The 15339-nt window shown below is 38.1% G+C and overlaps 1 protein-coding gene across 9 annotated transcripts in view; it reads left to right on the plus strand.

Moving 5' to 3' along the window:
• The window catches only part of RABGAP1L (RAB GTPase activating protein 1 like), a 258432-nt gene that overhangs the window by 136026 nt on the left and 107067 nt on the right, over positions 1-15339 (plus strand). For all 9 annotated transcript variants that reach the window (XM_074598608.1, XM_074598609.1, XM_074598607.1 and 6 more), the window contains one exon: positions 10956-11069. In XM_074598608.1, coding sequence (XP_074454709.1) covers positions 10956-11069 — 114 coding nt within the window. The remainder of the gene's footprint in view (positions 1-10955; positions 11070-15339) is intronic.

The raw sequence follows: 15339 nt of genomic DNA on the forward strand, positions 1-15339 counted from the left end.
AATAAATTGCCTTTTACCTTCTAGATTGAACTTTCCATGTTGAGCACTCTAAAACATGGATGGATCTCATTTTTATGAGATGAATGATCTGAAGTAATATAGGCTATTTGTCTGTAAACCCACAGATTCCTAACGGCTCCTAAGTATTCCAGAAGGAATGCCCTCTGAAAATAGAAAAAAATATAAACAATATGCAGCTCATAAATATGGATGTTACTCATAAATGGATGGAAATGTGTGTATAAATGAACATGCGATGTTATAGAACTGGAGATTCGGAAGTAGTAAGAAGGCATCTTCATTTGCAATATTCTCTAATACACATTTATGCACTTTTAAGTAGCTCTTTTGATTAATATTTCCTCCAATTGCAAGTTATCAGCTATATATGGTGATAAAAGTGGTAAATACCTTGTTAAAACACTGTAGGTTAAGTGTGGGTGAGCTAAAGTCAAATAGATAAGGGATTGCACATTATAACCAAATGAGATCTGCAAGTCTGTTAAGAAACGTGATGGTGAAGTATAGTGCAGGATACAGTAATGCTTGTCAGATAGAGTAATGAAAACAAGACTGAACATTTGTTATCTGTATTCCTTTCAGTAATACCTGTAAGTATCCAGATTACAGAGTATTGCAGTCCATGCAATGTTTTCTTCAATCGTGCTTTCTAGCTGCGATGATTAAGTCAAGTGAGCAGTAGTATCCAAAAAAAAAAAAAAAGCCAATATGCACTTAAATAAGTCCAAAGTAGATAAGCAACTTTAAGAAGTTTAAATTTAAATCTACATCAGCTGTATATTGTAGGAGTTCAAGAATTCTCGAAACAGTAGGGTTAAGTCTAGTATATGTTTATAATTCTTAAAAAGGAAAAAAGCCTTCTCACCTATCTAGTACCTTAATTAGATTTTTAAAAGTTCCATAGCCTGCATAATATAAAACTAAATTGGATTTTCTTTCAAACTGATTTTCATCGATTTAAATGAAGATATTTGATTTATAGCTTCCTTTTATGAGTCAATGAGACTAAATACAATCTATCTGCTACTCCTCTATTCTCTCCCATCCTTTATCTTGTTTTATTTCTTCTTGGTCCTCTTCATTTCACCACCTCTTCTTGTCCTCATTTCTGTCCCTTCTGTTTGGTTCTGTTTCCCTCTCTCTGTCCCATGTCTCAGTCCCTGCTTGCTGCTGCTCGTTGTCCATTGACTGTTTTGCACAGTGAGTCTCTGACAGAACTTTTTTCCCCGTTTTGCTGTTCGCCAGCCTGTTGTAATCACATTTACAAAGCACTTGATGTCATTTAACTACAGGTCGGAGCCTCTTCTTCATCTCGGATGAATATACATATAATGAAGTAACAAAATTTCATGAAAAGTATTTTGTCTGGAAAGCCAAGAGGAAAAAAACAGAGGAGGAAAAGCTGAATCAAGGTTGCCCCTTCACTGTAACCTTGTCTCAGTATGTTATCCTTTATTATACAGCAAAAAAGTGCCTCCAGTTGCACATCTCTGGAGGATGCCTTTGCAGACAGCAGCTTAAGTTGATCTCTCTTGATTTATGAGGAGTTGTTTTTGTTGGCAGTTTTGAGAAGGCCTCAGAAGTTCCAAGTAAGTTCCTTTCCCGGCAGACCTGCCGAGCCCTGTGGGAGGTACCGCTCGTCTCTTTCTAGTTTTCTGTCAGACCTGATTACGGGATGCCCGTTTTGTTCCTTCTTCTGCCAATATCTTTTGAGACGTTCTTGGAGGTGAAAAGGATATGGTGACAAGGAAGTTACTAAGTCAATTCAATTTTCTGGCTTCTTTTTGTAGGTGGGTTTTGGGTTTTGACAGACTTTGCAGTAGAACTTGTGTGAGAATTAACTGTCTGTGTAAGCAAGCTTATTGAAAAAATGGGGAAGTGATTTTCTTTGTGTTAAATGTAATGATCTAGTAACACGGTAAACAAACCCTCCACGTTATAAATTTGTGTTTAATCGATGGTGACGCTTGGAAAGTATAGTAAGAAAACACACTTGGCCTCAATCCAGCTGTGTGGTTTTTCTTGAGGGCGGTGGTGTTTAAACTTCACCTTTGCTTAAATGTTACGTGGTTGCTGGCTTTTAATGTAGACCTTATCATAACTGAATAATAGAACTGATCCATGTTATGACTGCAAATGTGTGATCCACCTTATGACTGCAGGGATGAAAACCGTGTGCTTGTATTTCTGCCCTTTTCCCTAGCTGTCCGGCTAGCCTTCATCTTCTCCGGTGGACTGATCCCTGAGACTGAAGTAAAGACGTTAAGATCTTGTCAAAAAATGATTTTGATTGTATATGCTCCAAAAGAGCCAGAGTCTTTGGTCTTATAGTCTGATATCAATGTTGAGTGATACGAAGGGCTGTCAAGTCAATAAAATCACCAGATTTTGGATTCTTATATAAAGAATAGAGAAGTTTATAATGGGCTTGTTGATCTTAATAGCTCTGGAAGACGGGTGGTTCAAAGAAGTACGTACTTCCAAATAATAGGGTGCTTTCACAGTAAAGAGAACGTTGAGGTGGTGTTGTCGCAGCAAGTATTAAAATGAAAGCATCCAGGGTATCAAATGTTTGCTTGAATTGTCAGGGAGTGGATCAGGGAGGAAACCGGGTTGGTGTTTTTTACTTATTGCAGACATTACAGCTGACCACAGGTCTCGCTGAAGCATCTCTGTCTGGATTATTGGAAGGACTCCATTGTTTAAGAAGATGGGGGCAGACGTTTCCTTTTTGAAGAAACAGTCTACGCACTTCAACAAATAAAAGCTTAAGAAGCTTTTTAAAGTCAATGTATTGGCAAATCTTTATCTGCTTAGTGCCGTAAGGCATTTCCTCCTTGTTAAAAATCAGCATTACTGAACCAGATAAACTTCCTTGATATTACAGCATTTTCTCTTTTTATTAACATTTTGCCAACAGCGAGCCATACAGGTGCTAAAGGTTAGGCTGTGTTAGGAGGCCCTATGCATCTATGAATTTTGTTAGAATTCCTTCTTAAACCTGGAGCCGCTTGGCTTGAAAAGGAAAAGTCAAGCAACTCTGGAAAGCAATGCTTTCTTTACAATCTTAAATGGACCAGTTACATTGATCATGTCATCTTTTGCTTGACAAAAGTAGGTTTAATTTCAGAATTTGTAAAAAGGTGTTGAAAGAAACACTGACTAGAGAGGTATCAACTGGGTCAGTGACACTGCAGGAAATTTTTAAGACATAGGTTTTTAGAAGTTTCCTTTTAAAGCTTTTTTTTTTTTTTTAAGCAGTAACTGTCTTTTTCTTTTTTTATGCTTGTAGTGGAGATTTCTAGGCATTTGTTTAAAATTGAAGTAATATTTGTAGCACCATCAATTAAGGTAGATAAATAGGAGTCAAGAATTCAAATATGCCCCCTTCTCAATTTTTTGTTTGTTAGAAGCAGGCCTTACCTTTCCAGTTGCTTCTGGAAATTACCCAATGAGTTGGTGGTAGTCAGAAATATTTGAATTTCAAATTGCAGATTAATCACAAGAACATTTTTTCCAACCTTTACAAATGCAGTTGTGTCTCTAACAGAGGAGACATAATCAGAAACCTCATCTAAAAATTATCAAACCAGAAGGAACTTGGACAAAATTAACTTGCTACATTGATACATCTGTGAATTACCTGTTTAGTTGTTTGTTCACAAGATAGTGCCTATATACTTTCAGTTAAAAAAAAATGAAATGATGAGGAGTAAACTGGATAGCATACCTTTTACTTGGTCTGATATATCTTTGTCTCCTGGAGAGGCCAACCTTCCCAAATAATAGGTATTAAAAACAAGAGTACACCTAAGACAAAATCCGGTGCTTAAAAAATTCTCTCTAACCTTTAACAAAAGAATGCTGGATATCGTATCTGCCCAAATAAAGCGCCAAACATAATAAAATGGAAACTGAAATACTGTGATACCTACAAACAGACGTGTGTGGCCCTTCATGCCAGCTGTGCATCATTCGGGAAGGCCCCTCAAACTCCGTCTGCTGGTGGACAGGGCGCCTTCCCTCGTGTGGGAGATCAGCCAGCGCTCAAGAGAAGTGTTGGAGAGTGACTCTGAAACGCCCATGGCAAAAGGTTGAGCTTGGTGCATTCAAAAGTTGATCTCTTGCCCAGCAGCACAAACAGCATTTTTCTTTTGACAACGTATTTCAGAGAGGATATGGCAGAGTAGGGAGAATAAATTATGTAACAGTAGCATACCAGGGAGGGAGGCTGTACGGAATAGGAGAGGGGGGAGGAAAACAAAACACAAAGATAGTAAAGGTCATGGATATTCTTTGTTTTTCAGAACAAGAGAGTGTATGCAGAACTGATTGCTTTGTGTCTGATGTAGTTTTGCTGTGATTTTTTTACAGAAAAATGTCATCTAGTCTGTTGCTGATTGACGGCTCAACCCTGTTAAGATCTGAGCTGTTTCTGCCTTACCTCTGGGACTGCTACAATATCTCTTTCTTTTTTATAGCTACATATGGAATAATATTTACATAGGTATCTTTATTATTTTAGTACTACCTTTTTCTTCTGTGAGATCTTTAAGAATCCTGGAGTTGTCATTCTCTACAGTCCAAGTCTACCTTCTCCAGCATCTCGTAGGTGAAAAATACCAGCATCAGCTTCTGGGAGGGTTAAAATCCTCAAGCTGGGCAGTTGGTCAGTGTGTCCTCATCAGGTCTCCTCTTCCTCTCAAGAGGTTTTAAGATTGACTTAAGTGTTGAAAGAAATACAGTGACAGCCTTTCCAAATGAGCATCGTTCCCCATTTCCTTGGCACTGGTATGGGTGATCATGTAAATAATAGAATAGTTCATGCAGAGCTAACGACCAGTGCAATCCCAGCGGTATTGTATCTAAAAGGATTAGGGTCCTTGCCCATAAGCTTTTTAACAATTAGAGAATTGGGTAGTTAGAAGCGATTGATAATTTTGCATTCCTAGTCTAAAAAGGGGCATGTTGTAGATGCCCTTCTGAGGATCCAGTCTTGGGAATTCTAAAAGTCTGAGGCATGGGCAGCTGCCCGCTACCTCGTCAAACCCAGCTTGAGAAGAATGGGAGATAATTTGCTAAAAGAAGATATCTGCTTTCTTGGGCAGAACTATGTTAGTAATGCAAAATCTTATGCTGAAGAGGGACTCTGACAATAAATTTAGATCCAGAAGCCCTGGACTGCTCAGATTTGGCCCCATGTCCAATAGGACTGTTGGGTCTCTTTCTGCTTGTAGAAAGCAGTTTTGCCTAAGCAGCAATAAATACAGCTGACAGTGAGCCAGAATTTGCAAAGTTCAGTTGACCTGTGTGTTTACTGAACTAACCTAAATACTATGTTCACTTTAAATATCTTGATAGGTAACTGTTAAAAAAAAAAAAAAGTCTCTAAGGAATAATCCCCTGCTTTTTCTCAATTTCTGCTTCTCTGTTAATTAGAACTCTCTGAGTATTATATGCTCTCAGCTGAATAAAAGCTGATGATGACTGAAAGAAAAATCTATTTTTAGAAAAGAGCTGAACTACAAGGTATGTATTACAAAAATGCTGGAGAAGAACTGAGCCAAACTTCTTTTATTCAATATTTTTTAAAGGAAGAGCTATTGATTCTCCCCTCCCCCAAATGCTGATTGGCAGGGAATCTGGGATTTTCTTGGATATGACATTCTACTTGGAGGGTTATAACGTGTATGGAAAACGATGTAGTGTGTATGTTGTGTGTGATGAGTAAACTCAATAACGTGCCTTTTACTTGGTCTAGCATATCTTCATCTTCCGGAGAGGCCAACCTTCCTAAGTAATAGCTATTAAAAACAAGAGCAAACCTAAGACAAAAGCCGGCTGGCACAATGTGATGCCAGGTTTCACTGAAAGCATGAGTTTAGGAAGTCATCATTAATAACGAGGGGCAAAGCTACATGCCAGTTATGCAGCTCATTTCAAACCCATCCTGCCTGACCTCATCTGTTTTGTGTATTTTATATTTGCTGTTTATTTGTGATTGTGTTTTAGAGAATTTAAAGTTATTATTCGTATTCCCATGTGTGGAACTGTACAGGGCCACAAAGGACTTGAAGGAACAAAATAAGCAATATGCAAAAAATCTGTTCCCTCAACAAAATACTTGGAGTACTGAAACAATGTCATAAGGTGGAATAATGTGCACTTGGCAAGTCAGTTTTTAAATTTACAGATTTTCAGAAGCATGGATTAATTGAGGCTACCTCTAACTCCTGCTGCCAGTAGCTGGTGTGTTCCCACATGGTACGTCTCTGGCTAAACAAGAGTGATGAACACCTGGCAGCCAAGGAGTTTCTGCTTTCCGTACAGCATGTAGGAAAATCGCTGTATCTAATGCTGAAGAAGCATGATGCACCAGATTTCCAGGGCATGGTAATTCTAGATGTTGAAAGCCCGTTTTGATTTTTTTTTTTTTTTATTTTCTTACTTCTCTTGGTACTCTGGATTCCGGCTATTTTTAGCTAGTGAACAGATGAAGCACGGGCAGGACAATTTAATGCAAAATCAGCTGTTTGAGAGATACAGATCTTTTAAATGGGTCCAGTCAGGTGAACTCGTGCTGAGTCTCCAGCTCATACAGATTATATCGTTTTTGCAGGTAAGTGTAGGTGATAAAACCAAACTTGAAGGGGTTCAAATAAGATTAGAGATAAGCCTTTGGAAGTTAAGAATTACAGAATGAAAATTGCCTACTCATATGCATAATGATATATTCTTGATCACAGATGATTCTGTGATTTTGGATTGTCTCTTTCCCAGGATCTCTGCCTTGTTGTGTACAGAAGGAATAGTACTTATCTAATGGGCAGCGCTTTTTTGGGTTTTGTTTGTTTGTTTGTTTTCTTCCCCCTTATTATTTTTCATTGTGTAACCTTGTGCCTTACTGTATACCATTCAGATCAGGATTGGAGGATGAAGTTATTATTTTCCTCTTTGGCATTTCTGTGGGACTCTATCACTACAGTATTTCAGTGCTTCAGATGTTAATTGATTTTCATAACACCCCACTGAGATGGGGAATTATTATTAACCAGGGAAAGAGAGCACAAGGAGATTGAGGTCAGAAGTACTGCTCAGTTTGAAAGCCAGGTTTGAGACACCTGTGACCTGCTTTATTTTGTTTTATTTTATTTTTAATATTCACATAAAACTCCTGAATTCCTTTAATTGCAACTGTAAGTAATTCTGCATTTCTTCATATTGAGTCGCCAGCTGTAATAGAGGCAGCTGTATAGTAAGGAAAGCTCAAGTGACTACTCTTGGAATTTTTAAGTGATGTAAGTGATGTGGCTGGTTTTACGTAACAACTTTTGAGCAGAAGTGAGGAAAGGATCTGAGTCTTAACACAGCATTGAGATGTTACGACCCAAGAGATTTTTCTTTCTTTATTACATTTTTCTGGCTCACACCATACTTATCTTCCAATTCCTGTGACAAAGGAAGCAAGGCTCTACCTACAGGAGTCTCTTCTACTCCCTAACCGTACGTAATTCATCACCAGAATGGGCACACTCAGGACAACAAATGAGCAGAGGTTCTTTTTGGAGAGTCTGTGAAATGTTCTTAATTCCTGATGTACATGCATAGAGATTGCCCTGTGTTTCTTAATTTTGAGTGCCTGTGTACCCTTAATTTTCTTTCAACATTCATGTAATGTGAACAGTTTTCAGTTTCCTTCTGTATTTCCACATCAGTCTGCCTTCTGGTGCCAAATGTCCGCGTTCAACAGCATCCTAATAGTTTCAGATGGCAGCAGTGTGAGGGAGTTAGTATCCCAGTTGCAGAAGTTTAGCTGTTTTAAGTGAGACGACTCAAAGTAGAGAGCTTGTTCAGTAGGATGTCAGCTGTCACATAGTTGACATATGAAGATAATTCTTTTCCTCAGTAGAATATTGTTTCTCTGAGTTGGCAGCGCAGAATGATTATTAGAATCAAGAAAGATCATTAAAACTCTGAATGCTTTGATAGCCATCTTACCTTAGCTTTTTTCATAAGAAATTAACTAATCATGACTTTCAGAAGAATAAAAATCCTCTGAAAAACGTGAATTAGGGTAACTGTAAACTTACCTGCTTTGGTACTCCTGAGAACAGCGCTGTCAACAAATTCTATCTGGAGTAAGATGGAAACTTAACCAAAAGGTTTCAAATATATTTTAAGAAGTAATTCTACACTGATCTTCAGTCTGGTCTCATTTCTTGTTTCTCCTAGGTTATGGGTTTATCGTATTTCAGATGGATGTTGTCTTTTGAGAAGGAGTTAATTATCTTGACTTTCAGTTTAAATTTTATTTGGAATCCATTTAATTGTTTTCCTCTAGTTTTTTAGAAGAATCTGTTGTTAATAATGCTGAATGGAGACTCTGCTTCAGGCTCCTTTTAACTCAATAAAAGTGAATTTGCATTTAGGCCGTTACACAAACACTTTTTGGTCATACCTGGGACATCTGTCTTGTTGATTTTTATGTGCTCAATTCTGTGTTGGCCTCTCGGTTCAAGAAAAGACAGAAATAGAGGGAAGTCAAACACAATCTCCCTGCTTGACAGAAAAGCGATGTATGTTCTGGACGTGGTGACCTTCCTGTAATTTTCTTCAAAATGCCTGGATCTTCTCAAATTTGTCCTGTAGAATTAACGTAACGGATTTTTATAACGGACTCGGTGACTGTGGATCTTGTTTAAGGCATTTCCTCACAATGTAACTAAATCATCAGATCAATCTGGGAGGAAGACTGCAATTATTTAGCCTCTCTTGTGTTTGAAAGTCATGTAAATGAAAATACTCGTTAAAGAAGTCTAATTAGAGAACTGCTTATTATTAATTTTTTATTATTGTTCTGTGTTTTGTTGCACGTGATTTAGACTGTGTGGTTACTTTCAGGCGCTAATAGTTGCATGATTCTTATATGTCCTGAAAAACATGATGGTGACCTGGTGAAAGCACAAAAGTGTGTTTATTTTCTCCAGCAGTACTAGTTAGCATAGTAAAAACATCACCTCTTTTTTTAAGCTTTCCTTTTCTTAGCACATAACAATATTCCTGGTATTTTACAAAGTACAGATCGTGTTATTGTCTTGTACTGAAGATGTTATTGTCAAGCAAAGGGAGAGCAACAGCTGAGATCACAGAAAATCAGGACATCATAAATGGGTAAATTAATGATGGTGAAGATTCAGAGAACTTTAGGGAGAGATTTGAGAGAGAAGGTAGAGGAAGAATTCTGTGTGCAAGAACTGGAAGATTGTGCTAAGTGCAGAGAGGGATGGAGAGGAAAGATGAAGCCATAGTTTAACACGGAGTGTTGAGAGAATCAAAGGAAATGAGAAGACAGATGAGAATGGAAGAGAAGTAGATTTTTAAAAAAGCACACTTTTTTTTTTTTCAACTTACCTGTGATACTGAACTGAGTGCTGTTAGAAAGCGTTTAAATTTAAAGTGCATTTATGCTTGTTGCAACTATAGCTGTTTTCTTACCTGCCATTGAAGTGAATGGAGAAATACAACGATGGGTTTCACCTCCGAGGTGGTCTGATATAGCCCAGGGTCATGTCTTTATCTGTTGCTTAGGGATGGGCCCAAAAGCAAACCGTAGTTGGGAATTGCTGTGGGCTTCTAGCTAAGCCCCCCCAGCAACTGCCTTACAGTATGGCAGAGGCTCACCGTAGAAGCTTTACGGGATTAGGAAACCACCTGAATCCGGGAGATTTACAGCAGGTGTAAAGAAGCTTTTTTTTATAGAGAGTCCTGGATTAAAAACTGCCATCTGAGGGTTTAGAAGCTTTTCTATAACAGAGATATTTTGTTTTCAAGGTACAAGTATTTATAAAGGATTTATTTTCAAAGTTGGAGGTGAGGATTCTGTTGGTTTTTCCTTTAGGGTTACAAAGGTAATAGAGAAAAGCACCATTTGATATTTACTGACCTGAAGGTACTATCTCCCCCTGAGGGTAACTGGAACCTGAAGATAATTGATTAACTGTTGTAGTTCCAGCTTTGACATTTTGATACCACTTTCTCTTACACGCAGGGGTATTTTTCAGGTCTGATTGCGATGATTTCCATCTTTTTATAGAAATGCAGCATCGTAAGCAATTGTTTCTTTATCTACAGAGCTAGGTATGTCTAGGGAACAGCTCAGTTGCCTAAACGTGGGCATTTGGTGTCATTTTAGCTGTCTTTGGATATGCAGATTATCCACATGGAGCTTACAGAGATGATGCAGCACTTGGAGCAGACTCTTACCCTTCTGCAGTAGCAGTTGCTTACCAGGCAGGGTTATCTTCGGGCTTCTAAAATGGCATTTGACAGCAATGTTTTGGCACCTGAACTCATCCCTAGTTGCCAGTCAGTGTAAAAATGTGATTGAATTGGAGATGGTAGCGCGCAAAGGTTGGGATCTGTCTGAAAGTATAACATTTTCTGGTAATTCTGGCTTTGTTCTTTTAAAGACCACTTAATGGTAAACTTTGAACATTTCTAAGTAGTAGTTCTAATATGTAATTAGCACAGGTTTTACGGGAGATTGATACACATATTAAATTAATACCTCTAAGCTTGCAAGAGAGAGACAGTCTAATTTTCTTTGTATTTTTTACTCCCAGAGAAATCCAGTAAGTATATGTTCTGTGGTAAAAATGCACCTACAATTAAATAACTAGTCATTTCCTGTGAGTTTTAAAGTTGAACTATAAGCCTGAAGGACAGAAAACATGCCACGTTGCTCTCGTTAAACTGTCAAATTATTACTGCACATGAGACTAGAGAATTTTCAGTTTCTTCTCAAAGCATTTTTAGGGGATGAGTCAGAAAGCAGTTATCTAATGTGTCCATGCTAACCGCACACAGAATTTTATATTCTGTTATGTTTAATTACACTGTTACCAGGCTAATACTTTTTATCTCTTTTTTTACAGGATTCTGCTCAAGAGAGTGTCATTACACGAGATATTCATCGTACATTCCCAGCACATGATTATTTCAAAGATACAGAAGGAGACGGTCAGGAATCTCTATACAAAATCTGTAAGGTACAGTCGGTACTCTGAATTTTAAAGCGTGTTCCGTGTTTTGCTATAACTGTATTTTGCCCTACTAACCCTGTTCTGAACTAAGTCACTAATCAATAAGATTTTAAAGCTTTATTTAGATTGCATGTGGAGAGCATAGTGTTTCTGCAGTACTGAATATCCTGAAGTACTTTTTATATCCTTGCGCTTTGTGTCTCCTGAGATGCATATGCAAAGAGCGAGGCTCAAGCTAGCTTTACTAATGGGCAGCTGGATATCAGATGTCCGCTTCCGTAGAAGCGTGGGGTAATAGAACATTTTTCGCTCTGCTAGTAGAGAGGATTGCAGAGGGAGAGAAACCCTCAGAGCAAGCTCTGCTATAAGGTTAAGCAAGAATGTCTCTAGATAATTACTTAGAGAACGTTAACTGACCTTTCCACAAGCAATGTGTGTGTATAGGTTTTCACACGTAGCTCTCAGATCACCTCTGATCAAAGAAAAATCTAATTTTTTCCAATTTGCGCATGGGAAAGTTGATGTACTAAATGAACAGATTTCTCCAGCTTGTACAGACAGACTTTTGTTGCTCAGGGGAGATCCAGAAGGTAGAATATTGCAGGTAGATAGGCAGTTCTCTGGCTGTCAGTTGCACTTTTAATTGTGTTTCTGGCAGGTAGTTTTCATTTTACATTTTTTTCTACATGTTGAATGAATGATTGCCTCAGACATAGCCAGTTCCACTTCCCTTCCTTTTCCTTTTTACTCTGTTTCCACCTCCAGTTGATTAATAGACAGAATGATGGAGCTGTCAAAACAAGCAGAAAAGTGTGTCCTGCCTTTGGCGTATAATGATACATATTCCTGTTCTCTGGATAAAGTCTATGGTGATACAGACTTCTATTCAAACAATTATTTGGACAACTGTTAAATACAGCTGCTTAGGTCACATATATTGAAGTTCATTGTTCTGAGTAATTCACATTTAAAAAAAAAAAAGTAAAAAATGAAGGAGCAGAGAGAACTTTGAACCAATTCTATTGATTTTTCACGAATCTTGGGCTACAAGGAAACAGTTCCTGTGCCAGTCTTTGATAAGAATAACTAGGACAATGCAGGTAATTATGGACTTGTCAGTTTGATATCAGTTAAGTGAAAAATGATGGAATAGCATTCAGCTTATCAAGAATTTAATGTGAGAAGTATGTTATAATGAATGCCTATGAGTTTGCTGAAAATAGATCTTGACAAGCTAATACAAAAAAAAAAAGAAAACACAGGTTTCATTGGTGAAGGTGATTTTATCAAAATTCTGTAGATCATGTAGTCTGTGATGCAGAAAAAAAAAGTATAAATGCTGGATCAGTTAGAGCATGAACATGGTACACATTAAAGAATTAAAAACTGGGTAGCTAGCAGGTTACTGAACATCAGCACTGAATAAATATATTTCAAACAAGGCGTCATGAAGATCGCTTGTTCGATGTACTCTGGTTAGTCACCTAAAAGAAAACAGAAAAATCATCTCTGATAAATATATCTTGATGACACAGAGAAAAATGGAATGGTAAGTAACGAGGTTTTAAAGGAAGTATAGACAGATTAATCTTGTGTAGGAATAGAATGATTGGAGTAACTCAGTATTTTCCAGCTGCTGCAGCTGCTTTTGCTTGCTATGTCCAGAATTAAAGGCGAGGACTTCTGCTCTGGAGAGAACCTGTAGAAGTTCCATGGGGACGACGAAGGGATTTAGGAACATACTTGGGAAGAAAAACTCTTTTCATGAATGAGTAACTCAGTCTATTTTGTTATTAAAGAGAAGATAAAGGAATGAATCTGCACTAGAAGCGACTTAAAGGAATTAGCTGTCTAGCAGGCAGCTTCACAGAGGCAGAGATTTCAGACCTTCCTGGGTTTTCTGTAGTAAAAGTGAAGAGTTCCACTTGTCTTCCAAAGCCAGGAGCCTTCTGTGCTCTCGGGGCATCTACTGCTCCTGCAGAGAAGGTTGCTCAGATGTTAGTCCTCTCATTCCTCAGGTTTCCTGAAGTATCTTTGAAGGTAGTTTTCATTTTACATTTTTTTTTTGAAGATCAGAGGCCTGTCAGTGTGTACATGGAGCTGACTGCTTTTCCCTTGAAGCATTTTGTATTTATCTACAGCTGAGTGACCTCTGCCACTTTGCCACTTTCTCTTGATATGAGCACACTCTGCATAGCATCTTTGCAGTCAGCTTTTAATTTACTGCTTCGAACAGCTTTGTCTCATCAGCATAACTTTGTTATGATGCTATTTTTGTGTCTTCCGTATGATTTGTGACTGTCTTCAACAGCATCGGCCCTAGAGTATCTTGCTGTAGGGTTCTGTAGGTGAGAACTGACTGTTTATTCCTTCCTTTCGTTTTCTATCCTTTAATCAGTTATTTGAGTGCATGAGAGGATCTTCTATGGCAGCTTAGTTCCCTAAATAGCCTTTGGGAAGGGATCTTGTTGAAGGCATTCTAAAAATCCTAGTAGACTCTATTGACTGCCTCATTCTTTTGTGTGTTCCTTGGTTCAAAGAAGGATTTGGGAAGTGTTGCTTCCTGGAAGAACAGCCCTATCCAATCTTCAACATTGAATTATTCATAAGTTTACTGATTTTTATTCTTGACAGTTTCTACCTACGTGCCAGTATGGAGATCAGATGCAACTGCTGTGTAGATTTCTAGGCAGCTCCTTATCCTTCATCCTTGCACTGATCTCTTAAGTGGCTACGGCTCTGTTCTATGGCTCTGTTCTACAGGTGACCTGTCCCTGGCCGGGTCCTTGAGTTTATGATTGATGTTGTGAGCTTTAGACAAATGCTGTTAAAAGCTAATTAAGTTGCTTTTAAACTTGTCATTCCATAAGAAAAAATTAAAAGTCAGTGTTGAGAGTAATGTTGTGGCTGTTTTATATTACTAGAATAACTTTTATCAGAGGTGCTGTGCACTCATGCCTTTCTTCTAACGTGAAATCAAGATCTTTGAAGAATGGGATTATTGAATGAGGCTAGAAAAGGTCTGTCCTCAAGTGGGAAGGTAAAAAGCTGAAGAGCATTTTCTTCATGCCCCACTGAAATGAGAGATGATCCGAGCTGTCAGATAAAAAGGAAAACCATTAAAAGCTCACTGCCTCATTTTAACGGGTCTGTCAGTTTTAGTTCTCTCTCTTAATCTCTTCTTCAGAACAGTAGGAAATCAGGAAAGATGGAAACTTTTTCGGTTGCAGAACATTTATGTGACAAAGTATCTAAAAATAAACCTTAATGCTGACAATGGTAATAAGGAATGAAAAGAGTTCCAGATTCTAGATTGGAGATTTCACTTGAGGACATCGCACAAGTCAGAGTTGCACAGGGCAAAACGTCTTTGGGAAGATAGTTCGTTTCTTGCACGCTTTCTGTTTAAATACTGTGCGAATTCTAGCTGTATTTAAAGAGCTTGTTCCCTGCATTACAATGCATAACAGAATAGTACTCTCGACCTACTTCACACGTGCACATGTAGTTAACAGCTCGATGCTCCGGGGAATTGGAGCATTTGGCAGAAACACTCCTCTCAACTGTGTGGAGTGTATGCAGTGCAGAAGTTAACGTGAGATGTGTTTCCTCTAATTTTCCGATTAAAGTAACTCCTATTCGACAACCAACTGCTGTGACTTTAAGAGGAGAAAGGAAGAATGTTGCAGGTTAATCAGGTTAGCTAGGGCGAGTGTTCTCACAGGACAAACTGGAAAAAGAGACACGATGTTTCCCTATTTTTCTGAAAATAGTTGAATAACTTCTCAGAGATTCAAAGTTGGTGTTAGTGTTTTCCAGTAAATAAAGGCATTATGGAAGAATATGAATCATTTGTATCATGACATATTATTTATTAAACACTTATCTCCTTGGTTGATCAAATCTGTAGTTTTTTCCTAATCCCAGTCGTACTTGCCTGAAGGTTTTATGTGCACGATCAGTGTGATAGCTGGTTTACTGGGAAACAAAACACTCCGTTTTAGTCATCGTTTCAACATCTGTCTGTTTGTTGGTACCCACATTAGTACAGGGAATGATAAACTGTTTTCCTAGCAAAGCTAATACTGAATGGGCTCCAATGTGGGTTTTTTTGACTTTCTTTACTGTATAATTGAAATGTGAAAATGTCTTTGAGTTGCTCTTCTGTGACCAGTAGCTTCTATACTGCGATAAGCTGCAAATGCTGGATTGCTCTTTGGCTCATCCTTCGGCATGGCAGAACTGCTGCTTAGTACTGTCCTGTAAGCTGATTGTC

This window comes from Larus michahellis, chromosome 8, assembly GCF_964199755.1.
Source record: "Larus michahellis chromosome 8, bLarMic1.1, whole genome shotgun sequence".
In the NCBI taxonomy this organism is placed as follows: Eukaryota; Metazoa; Chordata; class Aves; order Charadriiformes; family Laridae; genus Larus; species Larus michahellis.